Below are 18,218 nucleotides of genomic sequence, written 5' to 3' on the forward strand. Positions count from 1 at the left end.
TTTAAATTGTATACCTACTTTTGAAACACTCAGGTAGTTTGGAATTTTTCATTAATTTTTATTTTTATATAGTTTTAAATTTTTATTTCAATTTCACTTTAGTTTTAATTCGTTTTCAGTGTGGGCTTGGTAGTTTGAGGTTGTTGTTTTTTTTTATAAGTTATGTTATAATGTTTAGTAAGTTTTTATTTACGGTAGTTTCAGTTCTAGTTTTACTATTTTTGGCAAAGGTGGTAGGCTATTTTGTAAAGGTATAAATGATTGAAGTTCAGGTATTCTGTATATGTTTGCAAAAGGTAGGCCTATTGTGTAATACAAACAATATAACAAAATTATTTTTAAAATGTATTAACATTAATTCTTCAAAACATATTCAACTAACTTACTACTATTAACTAAGTTGGGACCACTTGGTTTCATCCTGCAAATGAAATTCCCTAGCAGACTAAATAGCAATATGAATTCAGACCATTTAATTTTGATGATTTTCATCGCATAGGTCATTCTATGATCTCTTAAAATTCCACTGCAGTGAGATTACATCTCCTTACTGGATTTTTTGTTTGTGATTGACATTGCAATGTTTAGGTTTCTGTAAAACATGAACTCAAATGTATCACTCAGTAAGTGCATATGTTGAGTGTGGAAAAGCTGAGAATAATTGTCATCAAAGTATCCAGAAAACTTCAATCGTGGCGTTTGGTGGCTTCCAACGGGTTCAGAACACCTGAACACTTCCAAGTCATTACTTTGCGTCGGGATGCTGTTCAATTTGCATTTTCCCATATGACTTGAATGCAGCACCAAGCGCCGGAGGAAAAAATTTACCACCAGCCACTCAGAGTGCTTCTACGGCAAGACAGTTGAGTCAAATCACCGTTAAAACCTCGTTGGTAGTCAGCGATCTCGTCAATCCGACATTCTCACAATGGCGAGATAACGGCGAGAATGGAGACGCTGTTCAAGTCAAAGGAGAAAACTACGACATTTGTCGATCGTCGGTAATTTTTGCCAATGATTGATAGCGACGGATTGCTTCATGATCAGAGGGATCACTTGAAGAGGACGGTTCAGGTGGCGGCTTTATGGAGACTGCTGTGATGCTACGTAGGCAACTGGGAGAAAAAGGCTTTCCTACCATGAGAGAGTGTGTGTGAGCCCGGTTTTCTGGAGACACACAAACTAAACCGATCAGATTTTACAGAGACGCTGTTTCGGATACAGTGAGGATAAACGGCGAGTTGGTCAAGTTTTAGGGAATGGCAGGTCGAAGCCGAAGAGCATGGTTTAGTGTACTGTTGGGACTGGTTGTCGGTTTCACACTGGCTTCCAGACTCATTTTGCCCAAGGCGACCGAGTTGAAGAAAGCTGGCCAGAAACGAAAAGCAAACCCTGCCGGTTGCGGGTTGAACGGGGGTCTCAGAAAGGAATACGGCGGAGTATTATGGCCACCGCAAGATAACGGTTCACCGGCGACCGAGAAACCAGGCTCCAGGTCCAACAATTTCTTATTCGTTGGTGTCATGACCGCCCAGAAGTACTTGAACAACCGAGCCGTTGCAGCGCATAGGTATGTGATCTGACAATGAAAGATGTTGCTTTTTCCCTCTACAAATCACTACTGTCAGCAGCCACGATACACACCTTTTTTCTCTTGTACGGGAGATAACGTCACGCCAAACTCCATTCAAAAATCTGGCAGTTTAATGTGGCCTTGCTTGTCGGCAAAGGTACAACTCTGAAACAGGTAGAACATGACTTAAGACCTTCTCCGAGTCGTTAGGAACCACTGTTCACTTCGGTATACATATAATCCACCAAGTAGCAATTATTTCAGAAAAATTACAACTTTTATAATTGGTTCCCACCGCTTACTTGCCGGCCGCAACAAGGTATTTTTTGTGGAGGAAGATAATGGGGAGAAAAACGGGAAGACCAATTTTAAAAGTTCTCATTTTGTTGAAATAAGTGCTGTTTGGTGGATCATATGTATGTCAAATGTACCAGTAAACCCCAACGATTCGTAAAGTCTTAAGTTATGTTCAACCAGGTAGGCTATGTGACGTTACGCTTGCCGATTAGCAAGGCGACATTAAATGCCAGATTTTGAATGGATTGGATTGGCGTTCTCTCCATACAGGAGAACGGGGCGTATCGGATTCGGGTCTACCAAGTCTCCACACTAAACCAGGGTTTCTCCAACGTTTTCATGTCAAGGGCCACCAGATACAAACACATCACACCACGAACCACCTTTTTGATCAGATTAGTCCCAGGGACCCATATGGGAAGATTTCTGCCGCTGATTTATTATTCAGCTGCAGACCAATAGCAGTGGTGGGAGTGAAACCTGTGATTAGAGTAGTCATTCTTATACACTCTCTAATTGGGATCATTTATACTGAATCAAATTGTAGTGAAATTAAACTATTCATTTTTCTGGCGACCCTCTGGAACCCTTTGAAGGACCTCTGGAGGTCCTCGGTCCCCACTTTAAGAACCACTGCACTATACACAGCACTCCAGTGTTGGCTCACGTTATGAAGAGAATGGTGGTCTTTACTGTCAGCAACACAAAACCTGGTGTCTTTCTGTTGAAGTGTCCTAACATTTCCATCAAAGGCTTCCTTGACCTGTGGCTACTTTTATAAATCAAACGGGATTCATAGGTTACCTCAGACAAAAAGCACACTTGACATGTGGTCTTGAAATATTTGAAGCATGGTTACAGGGGTCAAACATTGTATGATAGAAATTCAGGGATGTAACATACATTCAGCTCACAGCTTTCCATACATGATACAGGGTTCACGGTTAGATATTATCATGACACTTTGAGCAAAATCTGAATGAAGACCATTATGACTGAAAAAATCACCCTAACCCTTTTTATTTCAGAGGTAAAACAAAATCAGAACAATAGTGCAAACCATAAACAGGGTGACAACAGGTTTTTGCAAGTTAAATGTAAAACTTTTTAATGCCACTTTAACACCAATTCTATCCCAAATAAGCCTGAAGAGCGAACAAAAAACAACCCAAAACCAGTAAAATATACTGTAAATCTGCACATCCATGGGAATTTCTCACTAGAAAAGTCATACAAAGATCTCAGCCCTATTTAGGACTGAATTGTAACATTTATCCGTATACCATCAAACAGAGTTTTTCATTGTGGTGTCATTGTACAAGGTGTTTGTTGCCATGTTCTTCCTTAATTGGAAACCCCAAACGGTGCCACATAGCAGAACTAAAACCTGTTTCCTGAGTCCTTGTTGTCTCCTACTACCTCTACACAGTAGTGAGTTCAGCTGGGCTCACTGGGAGTGTGTTGGCCCAAGCTAAAACTTGATAGGCCTGCGCTCTCTAGTGTTAAAACAATACAAAAGACCATTCTGAATGTTATTTCTTAGATATTGGAGCTGAAATCATGAACATTCTTTCAGCTCCACAGTAAAATTCCGTGTCACACACTTTTGTTACATCCGTAATCAAGATTAATAGTATAATCATTCAAATTAACGCATGATTGCATTCTTGTCAGTGGGCTTGAAACTTGTCCAAACCTTATTGGTTAACAATGGACTAAATTCCTACATTCCACTTGTGTAAAAGAAAACTACCAAGGTCTTAAGTTCATGTAATGACATTAAAAATAGCTACAATGGCAAATAGGCTGTGTCCTTACCTCACAGCCATGCTTGCAACTTAAGAACTCTCTACAGAATCGGATTTAGGCTTAAACCCCCTTCCAAGGGTCTGATGCCAATAGCTCCATTGATCTTTGTGCAGCAGATTATTGTCCAGTGATGGCGTTTCCTCCTGTGTTTCTAGTTCCACTGAGGAAACCCAGAGGGCTGTGCTGCATATGGCTGAACCTCCATCAGTAGTAGACCCAGATGAGTTGTTGATTCTATTAGGAACAGGACGGTGTTAATCGTGCGTCTGGCTGCTAAGTTCCAATGTTAATTCCATCAGCTTCAAATGCCTGACCCAGCACGTGCAATGAATGCTACATTTAGGCTTTAATGGAATTAATTTATGGACTAAGAAAAAATCATGCAGACCAAACAGTGCTGTCTCCTCATGCATGAAGTCAGTGGTTCTCAAGCTTGTGCCTTCGAGGCCCAAGAGTCTGCAGGTTTTTCTTCCAACCAAACACCACAGCAGCTGATTTCAATATTAAACACAACTTCAGCCATTTTCTTTCCATTGGTTGGAATGAAAATCTGCAGACTCCTGTGTCACAGTGGCACATGATTGAGAACCACCGCCTTAAGTCATGTTTGATATTTGATAGAGGTCCAATTTTGGGAGGAACGGCACACTTGCACATAGGCAAAGGCATGTAATTGTAGGTATGCAGTGGATTAAAGGCACGCTTTACTTTGAACCTCCTCCTGATGCACTAAAATATATAGATAAATATAGGTAGTTGTAATAAGATGTTTATCTTCTCGATTTAACTTCTGAAGTCGCTTGTCATCTCAAAAAAAAAATTCTTGTGTACAGTACTGTGCAAAAGTCTTAGGCACATGTACAAAAAATTAATGATGCTTTAAAAAAAAAAAGACGTTTCTAAATGTAAAAAAATTTACTATAAAGACCAGTCTACTGACACACTACTGCAGAAAACAAATAAATAAACATCTAAGACTAAATTTATATAAAAAAATCTAGGGTGCCTAAGACTTTTGCACAGTACTGTAAAAAAAAAAAAAGACATTAAGTTTGTGTTTGGTGGTTATCTGTGTGGGGAGCAATTACACTATCGATTGCAGTGGCTTTAACATGTTTGTTAGCCCTTCTTCAGCCCCTTTAGTAGTGGAACTTTTGCTATAAAAAGCCAGTATGGAAATAGGCTGACAGCAAGTTCATGTAGAATAGATAGGTCATTGTTCTCAGGCTATTGCATGTTATTAGTCAAACACAGCAGTACAGCAGTACTACAGACCACTACATGGTCCCTGTGTTTCCAGATTATCCCATTGTGTATGCTCTGACCTTTCTGATGCCACCTTTTCTCTGTGTGTGTTTGCATGTGTCCAGGACGTGGGCCCAGACCATTCCGGGTCGCGTGGAGTTCTTCTCCAGCGAGGGCTCGGACACCTCCATACCCATTCCCATAATTGCTCTGAGGAATGTGGATGACTCTTACCCGCCCCAGAAGAAGTCCTTCATGATGCTCAAGTACATGCACGACCACTACCTGGACAAGTACGAGTGGTTCATGAGGGCCGACGACGACGTCTACATCAAGAGCGAGCGGCTGGAGGGCTTCCTGCGCAGCCTCAACAGCAGCGAGGCCATCTTCCTGGGCCAAACGGGCATGGGGGCCCGGGACGAGCTGGGGAAACTGGCCCTGGAGCCCGGGGAGAACTTCTGCATGGGGGGGCCGGGGGTCATCATGAGCCGGGAGGTCCTGAAGAGGATGGTCCCCCACATCCGCGAGTGTCTGCAGGAGATGTACACCACCCATGAGGACGTGGAGGTGGGCCGCTGTGTCAGGAGGTTCGCCGGGGTCCAGTGTGTCTGGTCCTATGAGGTAAGATGGAGCTCTTTACATGCTAGACTAGGGCTTCTCGAACATTTTCATGTCACCGACCCCCAAACAGACACACATTAGGCACATCAGACAAAATAATGTTGGCCCAATGTTGGCTTGCTACCTGGTTAGTGAATTAAATTATAATAAATTTAAACAATTTTTCATTTTACATTGGACCACCTGGAAGCCCCTCAGCGACCCCACCACTGGTCTAGACCCTATATTGTATTCTGCTCAGCAGCGTAACATTGATTTGTCACAAGTGGTTCTTTGTTTTTTTTCTTTTGCGCTGCAGGTTCAAGGAGAGAAAGTCCAAAAGACATGTATTTAGATCTGAAGGATCTGCCTGTCGCTCTTCTATGACATGGCATTTTATTTTAAGGTTTACATCAATCAGTGAAATTATATAGATTTATTATTACTAGATTAGGGCGGCTCCAGGAGATTTTCCTTTCGACCATCCTGTACCAACCTCCTTTAGGCATGATTTTCTTCCAAAGCTGCAATCACAGTTCCTTTTGCTTTCTCACATTCATAGCTGGAAAATCAGCCCCTTTGGAGCCATAATTTTGAGTATTGCAAATTGTATGTTGCAGCTTGGTAAAAAGTGTCTGGTTTTAACTGTAAAACTGTTTGTTTCCCCAAAGGATCTATTTGCATCTTTTGTGCTGTGCCTATATGCATTTGGTTGGAATAAGAGGGAGCAGACTGTCTATCATTTGATGTCTTTATTTATTAGGCCTTGTTGTTCCCCTAGTCAGTGTGTGAAAGCTATCAAGGTCGCTGTAGCTCTGTGTATTTTAACATGGAGTGGGCTTAGCGTCTGTAAGGTCACAATGATCCTCCTTTCTGTGTATTGATAAGTATTTGCCCCTGACCTCTAGGCTGACCTTTGACCTGGCTCAATGTACAGAACAGCTTTCCATTGACGGGTACACTTTGTCCCGCCTGCACTGCTGTGTGATGTTTACCTGACAAGGTTTATTTTGTTTAGTCAGTGGCACACATAGCTATGTCATTTTCCACCAAGTGTGCATTATCGCTTACCCATAAATCCTTTTTAAGCACACCGTAGTCACCTTTGAGACATGCAATTACTGACACAAGTTTTCCATTCAAATAAATCTGCATATAATATCAGGCTTGGGTGTAAATTGGCTAAACTGGCATCTGTTCAGTTCAAAGACTGCAATTAATCTGCTTTGGCTGTTGGAATGAGAAAGAAGTGGCCCATCCTCTGCCTCAGCCAGAGTTTGAACCAGCATTTGATGTTCGGTTTAATTGCAGCTCCTCACTAGCCAGTTCAGGTTTCAGAGAAGACAAAACCAAACAAGAAACCTGGCAATCGTGTCGGCGATTGAGACCTTTTCTCCCAAAGCAAACGTGTCCCTGTGACAAATTTGGAGCGATGTTCAAGGCTGAATGCTTTCTTTGACTGATGTTGTTCAACAGTCTGCTGAATTGGTTGTGCTGTGCCTGCTGGATTGCATGGCATTTAGTCATTGTTGAGACTTGTTGTATGAGTGTTATCTCTGTTGGCTGTGAGAAAAATTATTAAGACGCCACAGCAAACCAAATCAAACCACCACACTGGCCAAATTGTGGGATTCAGTCATGGAAGAAATGCCACTACTTAGTCATCAGTGATGATTCTCTTTTATGTTGTATGTAGGTTGCGTGCTCATTCCAACTAGCCTTTTCTGAGGCATGTCTAGACACAGCTGTGCCATTCATATGACTGACGTACGAATGAAAACCTTTTGAAACTAATGCAAGACGAGACGATTACGTGGAGGTTGATTGAAGTGACTGTGTGAGATGACAGGAGATTTAACCTCTGTGAATGATAAAAGGCTTCCTTATGATCTGCTATGCTTGTGTCTGTGCTGCCTCAGAAAGACAAGGGGAGGACAGGGAGAAGCAATGCACCATACTACTTTTTCACTGCCCGTCAGAGTTCTGAGTACTTTAAAGGTGCTATGTGTAGCAGTGTGCCATCAATAAATCATTACCACATTAATTTGAGACATTAGTATAATTACTGTAAACAAACAAGACCATCACCGAGTCAGTCTCTACCAGCCTTTTGGCAGATGGTGGAAGGAGTGAACTGGTGTCTTAATTATGAGATACTACCACTAACAACACCACTGGCATCAGATAAGAGACTACCCATCACCTCAACCATGGCCTTGTTTGTTTACCGTAATTATACCAAGGTATCACAATTACTTTGACAATGATATATTGATGTTTAAAAATGCTTCAGTGTTACAAGCTAACACAACTTTTAATGAGCGGCAGTCTTTGAGCGGTAATCCATTTTCCCCCATAAGAGACCTAATATCCTTCAATGTGAAAAAAGGATGGAAAATAAAGCCACTTTGCTTCAATTGTGACATGATCCCCATGATCCTTGTTATCACATTTTTGGACTGGGGGAGATTCTCTGATATTGATACTCCGTTTTGGGCCATTATTCAATATATTCAATAGCAGTATTGGTATGGATGTATCCTGCATCACAGGACTTGCACCCCAGACGTGGAGATAGGTTAACCTATGGTAATGATATAATGGCTATTGTGCTGGTGGTGTGGGGGTATGCATGCAGAATCTCTCTAGTGCGACTGAAATAGTAGCCTAAATGATGGGACTGAGAGGACTTTATCCTCTGTAGCATGTGCTATATGAGTTTGTTGCTATGGTAGCTGAGTTCTGCTGTAATGATGGAGAGCTGTTGAAGAAATGGTCTCCTCTCCAACACGACAAAGAGGAGCGGATCAGCAAGACGAGCCAGAGTGCACTCTTGACAAAAAGGGTTCTATATAGTACCAGAAAATGATTATTTTGGCTTTAACCATAGCAGAACCCTTTATGATGCTATAAAGAACCCTTTCAGAAACGGTCTCCATAGCACCATGCTCAATTGGTTTGACATAGAAGCATTATGGTGCTGTAATTGATTTTTGCCTGACTGGTCTGCTTAGTATAGCCTAGACATGGATGTTTGTGCATATGTATGTGATGTTTGGTTTGTGTATTCCCTGTTTGTCTTTGGTTTCCAGAGTTGGATTAAGTACTGCTACTACTAAAAAAACATTTAAGAATGCAAGAGATCCTCCGAATCAACAGTATTAAAAGTAGTTTTTAAGAGCCACACTGGGCACTTTGTTCTGATTTACCAGCTTTTATTTATTTTGACAAATCAAGAGGGTTTTTCCAGTCATTACAGTTCAATATAGAACCACTATCCTTACCAAAGAACCCTTGAAGGACCATCCTTTTTGTGGGTGTAGCATCTCAACAGCCTCTGGCAAACAGCCTCTTCTCGGTCGCTTTATATTTTAAAAGAAAATAGGCAATAGGCTTTTTGAGAGAATGATTGCGACTGATGCTTCTCGATAACTATCTAGCTTTCTTTTCTGTGACCTCTGCGTCATCTACACAGTATCACAGTCTGCTTTTTTCTGCTCGAAAGCACTTTACAGTGACATTTGGTGCTATTCTTAAAAATGTTTTCCTCCCTTCAATTTTCTCATTTAACACTCAAAAACAAACTCCTGCCAAGTGTAGCCTCCACCCAAAATTGAATATTGAAGTGTGTATTTGCATTTTAAAAACAGCCTTTACCTTCCATAATGGTAATTATTAAAAAAGCCAGATTCTGTACAGTCCCATGGTGCTGATGTAGTTTGATAGTCTGCAGATATTAGCCACTTGTCAGATTTTTCCTCGTCGTCTCTATTAACAGGATCAGGTCCAGCCGCACAGGCCTCAAAGGCCCACGATGCCACATCCTATCAGTGTTCCCACCAAGATTAGCCCTCTTCAGGCATGGCGACACCAGGGAGACCTAAATTTCAGAGAGTATATTCACACTGTGCTGAGGACACCCAACTGTCAATGTCATTTCACAATGTGTTTGCCTTTCTCTCGCTCTGGGATCAGTGCTTTTGCTTGTGGTCGGTCTCAGAAGGCCTATATTTCTAGAGAAGTCAGGCTTGCTCATACTCGACCAATACACAGGAAGTCAACCACCCACACTCGTACTCCTCCGTACGATGCCTCAACATGCTCTTATCTCTCTGGCTGTCCCCCCCCCCCCTTGCTCTTTCGCTCGCTCTCTCTCTTTCTCTCTGTGATGGCGGTTGGTTAGTTCACTATTCCCCATTCAAGGCCCTCTGCGTGTTATGTAGCCAGTGTCACTGATCTTTATTACATTAGCCTATCTGATATAGTGCAGAGGCTGTGCTGGCCCGAACAGCTGCTGAATAGATGCTCTCATTTAATGTTAGACTGATGTATAGGTTTGCCATATGGGCCCGATATTGAACCTTTTATTAAAAATCAGATATCAGCCAGTCAGTGTCGTCCACCTCTGATATGATGGACATCATGCAGTTTGTCCGATTACATATTTACTGAAGAATTGATCAATACTACACTGGTTGTCTGTGGGAAGACCTTAAACTGAATTGATTGTAATGAGACATTTTGATGAGGTGCCAGACAAGTATGCTGCAGCATGAGTATGTTTATTAGTAGTATTATCATCCTCCTGGGTTTGAGCATTTTAGTTGAGAGTTTTAGTGTCCCATAGTCACGTTTTGGCATGAAAATTGTCAAATTTTAAGATATTGATTATCGACGATCAGCAGCTTCAATCCAAAACATCAGTATAGGCCTTCAAAACCCATATCAGTCAAACTGCCTATCTAGTTCAGCTGTTCAGTTATGGGACATCCGATCATACAGACAGCGGGAGATATGCTCTCATTATGTTATTGCTAAATTAAATTATTACTTCAATTCAGAAGACACCATGTCATTCCTCCCATACTTGAGTAAAACTATTTACCTATGCTTTAAATCTCTTTATTTAGACGGGAATGTATAGGGAAAGGGATCAGCCCGGAGAATCCCCCCATTCTTTCTGCTTCTGTGTGTCGATCTGTTTTCTCCCTCCATCTTCTCCCGTTCAGACTTTTCAGACGGCCCAGTATGTGGTGAACCTCGTGTATTTTCAGACATCCTGTGGCCGCCGCTCTATGTGTGCCGCTATTCTGTCTCTTTTCAGCAATGCCGTCGCACCGTGCTAAAATTAGGCCCAATGAGCAAGGCCCAATGAGCAAATAAATGTTTACAGGCGCGATTCAAAAATAAACATAAACGGAGGCCAAAAGAGATGAATTTGCATGAATTACAGTTCTGCAGCATGAAATGCTCCCAGTGTCTGGCTGCAGCTGATTTAAATGATATGCAGGACGGTGACACTTTGGGGGGGTGGGGTCGGCGGCGGTGGGGGGCATTAAGTTAATGAGATAGACGTTTTATGGGTCTAGTAAGAACCACCGAAAAGCCTTAAAAGTCATCAGTCTTCATCACTGTGGGTGGGCCTGTTTCTGAGCAAGCTGTATTTTCTGTCTTGGATTCAAGTTCACGTTGCTGAGGCTGTATGCTTGTTCTTCTGTACATGTGTTGCTTTTCTCTGTGTTAGGTGTGATCACAGTGGTCAGCTTTTTGAATGCGCATGCAATGGTGTGGTCACAGCAGATGCGTATTTTGGACGCAGTGCATTGTGGGGTGCTGCTCTGGGTTCTCCATGTTGAACGTGTCTCAACTTTACACTAGATCAATGTGAAAACAGCCCTACGAGATGATAAACCTCTGCTCTATTGCTGTCTTTCTCTTGGCCTTTTTCATTTTCATTTCATTTTAGCTAGCGAATGCTCATTGGATAGCTTGCAAACTTTGTGTTGATGATAGATGATGTAATGATCCCTGCACTCTTTGACCTGTTGCTCTCCCCGCTCTCTCAACTGCACTTGGCATCTGAGCAGGAGGAAGAAGCCTCCTATCCGATCACAGGGGTTGTTGCCGCTGGGATTGAATGATCAGTTCTGTTTATATGAATGGTGACTTCTGTTTTTGTTCTCTTCCTTGTGTCTTGTCTGTCTGTTTGACTGTCATTTCCAGGCGTAGGCCTCCTCTGCTAGTCTAGTTGCTTCCAGGCACAGAGAATTTCCAGTCTCATTTGTTTGGGAATTTTTGCTTTACACCCTCAGCTGTGTCTTTTGTATTCCCTGCTGCTCCAGTCTCAATGGTTCTGTTTCTATCAGGCTGTACAGCTGCAAACCTCCTGGCAGATTTTGAAAGTGTCAATGGAGCACTTTCTCATTTTCCCATTCCCCAGCCTCGTGTTTTCATTTCAAGGTGTCACCCAGCTAAATAAAGTCTATGGTCTTTTGTGACCCTGTGGCCTGCTTACCCTGTTTGGTAGCAGTGTCCTTGAGGTGAGCCTCACCTCCCTCAGCGGCATCGATACAGCAGACCATTACATCCCCGCCCTGCATGCCAACTCACAAACAAGCTAGAACACAACTAATGGGAATCACAAGCCTGCACTGCTGAGAGGTATGAGTCCACCGCCTAATCCTAATTTCTCCTGAGTGGCTTGCATGCCTGCCAAACCTGCGGCAGGCTTTCTGACTGTGCACTACTGCATGTGCTCTCACCCTGGGAACAAGAGCACCGTTGTACTCGGGGCCTTAGTAGCTCTTTTCTTCAGACTTAACTGTATTCCTATTTCTCCCTACCTATCTCAGTTCAATTTGTACATATTAATTGGTCTCTCTTTTCACGGCCTGTGGCACATGGCTTCATGTCTAATCTGATAAATGTGGCGACGTGGCTGCTTTTCCTCTTTCTTCATGAAGCGGATGTTAACCAAAGTGTGGAGAAAGCAGTGACATGCTTTAAGAGTGGGCTGGTGAAACTATTCATTAACTAAAAGCAAGCATCTGATCAGATCATAAGGCTTCTGATTAAATCAGTGGAATGATGCCAGCCAGAGTTAATGTACAGATGATACAGGATGTCATGTTTTAGGGATATCATCTACTCAACAGCCATTACCTTTATATCATGAGGCTTGACAATTTGAAATAGCATCTTGGTCTCATACATTTTTCTTGTGCATTTGGTTCCTCTAATAATTCATTGAGTTTGCCCAGGTTGTACTGGTTAAGGTTTGTATGAGTGGTAGAGGAAATCAGCAGTATGGGATCACTCTCAGACTGGTTGTGCAGGAGCAATGCTGTACCTGGAGTTGGAGTCTAAGCTTGCCTGATTAAGGATGGTTCATCTAACATTTTGGTTGTTGGCCCAAACAGCTTCTATTTCCGACATGTGGTCTTGGTACCCTAGCAGCAGCTTGCATAAGAGGATCACAGCACACAGCACAAGTACAGCGCACTAAATTAACAATGTGTGCTCAGTTGCAAGAATGCGGCTCTCATAGCAAACTATAGCTAGTGTTGAAATAATGTGAATATATACAGTATGTTAGCCCTGTCCACAGTTTACATAAAGCTACGCAAGAGAAATCAGGCTGGGCTCTGGCCTGATAAACAATGCTAAGTATCCTCTCTGATCCCACCTGTCTGCTCCACTATACAGTTTCTGTGACATTTAGAGTTAGACTGAGATGTTGGTTTACTGACACATGGGGTTGATATTGGACTTTTATTAAAAATCAGTTTTTGGCCAGTCAGTGTCATCCACCTCCAATTTGATGGAGGTTCCCTGACCACAGCTACATAAAAAGTCTGTAAAACCAGACAAACAATTAAATTTTATTGTCTTTGGGTGTATATATATATTTCGTTTTATTGCTCTGTGATGTGTATTTTTTGTAAATTAATTCTACATTTAAAGGCCGGCTGTATCCCACAGTTTCCCCTACCACTGAATAGGTGGGGCGGGTCAACTTGCCTTGAGGAGCTGCTAACCCACAAAACACAATTTCATATGTATAAATGCTGTTTCAAAGGAGTTTGGGTCACATAATGGTCTAAATGCTGTTTCCACCCTGACAAGAATATAATTCTGGGGGAAACTATTGGTCACAGGACTTACTACAAGTAATTGAGGAAACAGTGTCTGCAGTTGTACTCCTGTGGAGGCCAGATACACCCCAAAGAAAGATGTGAGAAATGTTTGAAGCTACCAGTGGAACAAGAGGATCTGTGTACAAGTCAAAAGACATACAACTTAATTTCCTTTCCCACCATGAGGACACAGAGATGGAAAAACATGAAAAAAGTAAGAAGTGACTTAGTAACAAGTTCTAATTCAAAGAAGCTGCCCTAAGGTTAGATTCAGGATTATATTGTCTATTTGATGAACAACACCAACCTGACCTCAGATCAGTCGCTGGCGCCGCATCATTAAAGTGTGATGTGTCCCGTCGCAGACCTGCTCTGAGGTCAGCATTATCTGTTATCTGACCCCTGCTGCCTTCTTAGCAGCTTCTGCCACGGCTGCTTCAAGACTAGCCGGCCGCAGGGTTGTTTACTACGCAGGCACGAGAACTGTTGAAATCTTCCCAGCAGTGGTTATCTCCCTCCCTGACCCCCTGAGCACTAATGTCCTCCCACATAACTCTCTTTCTTACCCCGTCAGAGCTGATCAATACTCCGACACAGCTCACCCCGAACGCCCTCAACAGGGAGGAAAGAAGGGCTAGGCTAGGATTGCAGAGGCTGACGTAAACCTTAGCAATTGGATTTTTTTTTTCATGCCGTAGTGCTTTTGGGTTGTTTCTCCAGTAGACATTTTTTGTGTTGACAGGTTACTATAGATGTCTGGCTCAGGATTGGCAGGTTGCAAGCCAGTGTAGACACTATTGTTGCAGCAACCTCAATATAGGCCACAGTCGCTCCTCTTCCTGACTCAATTTTGCTTAAAATGCTGACAGTCATACAGTTACTCACTTAGTCACTGTAAGAGGAACTTGATTAGTCCATTTCTGACGCATCATTTCTGTCCGTGCTGCCTCTGCAACTGCTTCTGCAACTTCAGTACAGAATTAACCCTTTTCTTCTCCGATACAGTCATGCTATTGCTTCCCATTATCTCATCTAGCTGACAGCGGTAAGCTGGTTAGGAAGGCTGCGTCATAGATGAAGGGTTGCTGGTTTGATCCCCTTTACTGACAGAGCTCATTGTTGTCTAAGTGCCTCTGAGCAAAGGCACCTAACCCCCATCTATATCTGTTTCTACAGCTTTATCTAGCTAAATACTGTGGTAGAATGCAATTTATAATTGCTTGCAATACATCGCTGTGGTTGTATCAGTGCTTGTAAAAATAAACCATGCATACGAGCCAGTCTGTGTGTAAGTTGCCAAGCTTTGCAACTGAATGCATGGGTGGCAGGACGTAGAGATGGGGAGGCTGACCATTAAGTAGAAGGACAGAATGCGTATTGGTGGAAACCCAAAGGTGGTTGACATTACAGCTGTCCATTAGTGCCCTTGAGCAAAGTACATGAGACCAGAAACTGTGTGGGTGGCCTGTGTTCTGACCTCTGAAAAATGAATTTGTGTGTATCCAGGAGAGATGGATAGAAAGAGAGAGATAGACAGAAAGATTTGACTTTGATTTATCCCAGATGGAAATTCTGTCACAGCATCAACAGATTTGACACTAAAAACAACATAAAAGACACAACAATTAAAGCTAATAAAAACACCATATTCCCCCCATACAAATCAACATATGGCACAGTAAGCGATGCACAATAGAAATTCTCTGTCCTCCCACGGATTAATTGAATATTTTGTTCAGTGATTCTCTCAGTTCCAACAACACTGTGCTACCACAGCACTTGGCACGTGTCAACAGGTGGAGTTTTTAAAGTCAACATAGTTTCACTCACTCCGATCACGTGCACCCTTACCCCACCCATCCACCCAAGCACCTAAAAAGCTCTAGCACACTTGTTTCAAGCATAATAGATTTTCACGAGTAAAATCTGGACGTCCTCCTGTAGTGTGAGCTGGTCAGCAAATCAAATCCTGCAATAGCCGAAGACAGTTGCGTGCAAGAGGAGGAAAAAACTACATGAAGTGTGGAAAGAAAAATGTGTGGTACGCAGTGTTGGGTGCATTACTCCAAAAAAAAAGTAATACATTACTCATTACTCATTTCAAATGTAATATCGTCACTCCCTGGGAGCAGTAAATTATTGCACCACTCGTTCATGAGTTTTCCATCACACCTGCAAAACTGATAGTTGGCATCCTCTCTTCCCTTCACAAATCAGGATAAGCCAGTTTCCTCTCCTGTGAATGATCAGGAAACCAAACACTGTTGATGTCCAATGTTCTTGACGACCTTTTACTGGATAAAATCAAAGTAGTGGGAATACTTCCAGCCAGAGAAAGTCAACCTTTCTACTGTTTCTCATCTAATCGAGGGATGGGGATAATTCGTTTTTGGACAGTTCAGCTTCAATCTGAGATTTAAATTGGGTGATAACAAAAGTAACATTTTGAGTGGTAACTGTAATATCATTTGTGAAATTTAAATTTTGACGTTGTTACACTACTCTTTATTCTGTCTTTTCCACATCAGTAATTGGGAGAAAGCTTCTTTGTTGGTGTGGAGACTTATCTTGACTGAGTAGTCTAATATACAGCTATTCATAGGCCGGCATTGTTTTTATCATTGGGCTGCACAAATGAATCCAAACACACATCAAAATCATAATTTTGACTTCTAAGAGGAAAGATACTAGGAGTGCTTCGGGCATCCACCAAACAACCACGAGCACTGTGGGAGGCCAGAAATTGAACTAGAAAGAAAGAAAGGAAATATTACGACCACAAATATGTTCTCGTGGCATAAAAAATCAAAGTCCATGCACTCATGTGGGTTTGAAAGTTAGAAAGCCTTTAATCGGGAAAAGCTAAGACATTAAACACCTACGTGTATCAGCTTGTGCCTTCCGTCAGGGTGTTATGCTTGTGCAATATTGACTGTTGCAATTTTTTTTAAAGATTACTTTTTTATGGCAGTTCTGCTTTATTGGACAGTAGAGTGGAGCTAGGGGCCGAAAAGGGGGAAGACGAGGTGGGATGACATGCGACAAAGGTCCCAGGCCGGATTCAAGCCCAGGATGTCGTGGCTACATGGTACGCGCCTTAGCCCACTGATCCACAGGGACACTTTTGCACAATTTTTTAACGTGTTATGCACTCTGATAGAAAGTACACAGAAAGAAAAAGCAATTCCGTTTGCAATCACAATATTAAGCGAAAAGTCACAATTTATTTATTCAGTGCACAGTCAAAGCAAGGTTGAAAGTGCCTCAGTTTTGACTTTCCCAGGTGAGATAAAGTTGGTGAAAGGAAGAGGTAAGCTCTAGCAGCTGACTGATGGAAGGCCTGTCTCAACAACAGTGGGGAAATCATCCTATAGAATTGAGTACTGGCTGCTCTTCTTCCCTTTTTTTACCACCTGGAAGATATCAGGTTGCACTTTACAAGATTAGACCTATTTTTCAATTGTTTGAGTAGTTGAGTTGACCCCTTTTTTGTGCCTTAGAACCTACACATATGTTAAAGGATGCATAATCAAGAGTAGAGAGTTGAGTATGTGGCTTAACCAATGTTATGTAAGCACCTAGGTGTAGTCGGTCACACTGTGTGATATCTGCGATTGATGTGTTTTAATTAACAGAACTAGTTGGGGGGAAATAGGTTATTGTGGAATGATTGATTTGTTGTGTTGTGGAAAACTGGAGTGCAGTGAACGGGAGGTGGTGGCGATTGATTGCCTATAGCCTGGCCTGGTTTGCACCTTATATGAAGTAGGTTACCAGATCACTGTGGTGGTGTGACTGGGACTGTGACGACATGTTCAGTTTTGCATTGCTTGCATCCTGTGATGAGTTTCAGGTTAGGAAAGTGTTGACTGAATGCGTGTGGGAGTGGGCAAACATGCCGTTGACATGCTCAGTACTCAAAGCCGAGGCCGTAGCCAAGTTGCTACAGGCAAAAAGTCTGAATCACAAGAAAGCACCAACTAAATGAGAAGGATTCAAAGTCACGCGTACATTTGGAGACCAGAAACCCTTGTGACTTAGACCACTTCTGCTGTCCTGACCACTACAGCCACCCTGACACAACCAGGCCACTCACTGATTCGTGGGTTCGTTTGCCAATATTACTCATTTCATCACAAAAACTTGCTGTTTAGCATCAAAAGCACACACAACAACTGACACTGACATGAATGTGAGGATCATAAAACTGTCTATAAACATAACTGTGCAAGTTGAGTGGACAAAAGCCTTTGTGACTTTTGTTCCCTGGGCATTTTTAGTCTGTACAAGGACTTTTTGGCCCTGAGCCCCAATGAATGTATTTTCTGAAGCACTAAAAAAGGACTAACTAGGGTTCAACTGATGGGTTTTTCAAGGCCGATACCCACATTTGTGGATTGAAGCAATATTCAACCAATATTTATGATCTTAAAATTTGACTATTTTCATACCAAAAAATTCTATGCAATCAGTTTTCCCCCAGAATTGTATTCTTGTCTGGGTGTAAAATCCTCTGAAACAGCATTTAGACCATGGGACACTAAAACTCTCTATTGAAACCCAGGATACTAATAAGAAAAAATATTCCTGCGTACTCAGTTACACAATAAACGAATTGATCCAAATGAATCAAATACACTGCATCATATCTATCATACCTATCATATCGGAGGTGGATGACACTGACTGTCTGATATCTGATTTTTAATAAAAGGGCAATATCGGCCCCATATATTGGTCTAACCCTACTAGTAAGCAACTTGATGATTTCTCAACAA

General features: G+C 42.1%; 1 protein-coding gene across 1 annotated transcript in view; it reads left to right on the forward strand.

Moving 5' to 3' along the window:
* Positions 1 to 892: 892 nt before the first annotated feature.
* The window catches only part of chsy1 (chondroitin sulfate synthase 1), a 54,969-nt gene continuing 37,643 nt past the window's right edge, over positions 893 to 18,218 (forward strand). The window contains exons 1-2 of the mRNA XM_071908911.2: positions 893 to 1,570; positions 5,050 to 5,545. Of these exons, the coding sequence (XP_071765012.2) occupies positions 1,260 to 1,570; positions 5,050 to 5,545 (807 nt within the window). The 5' untranslated portion in view covers positions 893 to 1,259. The remainder of the gene's footprint in view (positions 1,571 to 5,049; positions 5,546 to 18,218) is intronic.

The sequence above is a fragment of the Centroberyx gerrardi genome, chromosome 1 (genome assembly GCF_048128805.1).
Source record: "Centroberyx gerrardi isolate f3 chromosome 1, fCenGer3.hap1.cur.20231027, whole genome shotgun sequence".
Classification (NCBI taxonomy): Eukaryota; Metazoa; Chordata; class Actinopteri; order Beryciformes; family Berycidae; genus Centroberyx; species Centroberyx gerrardi.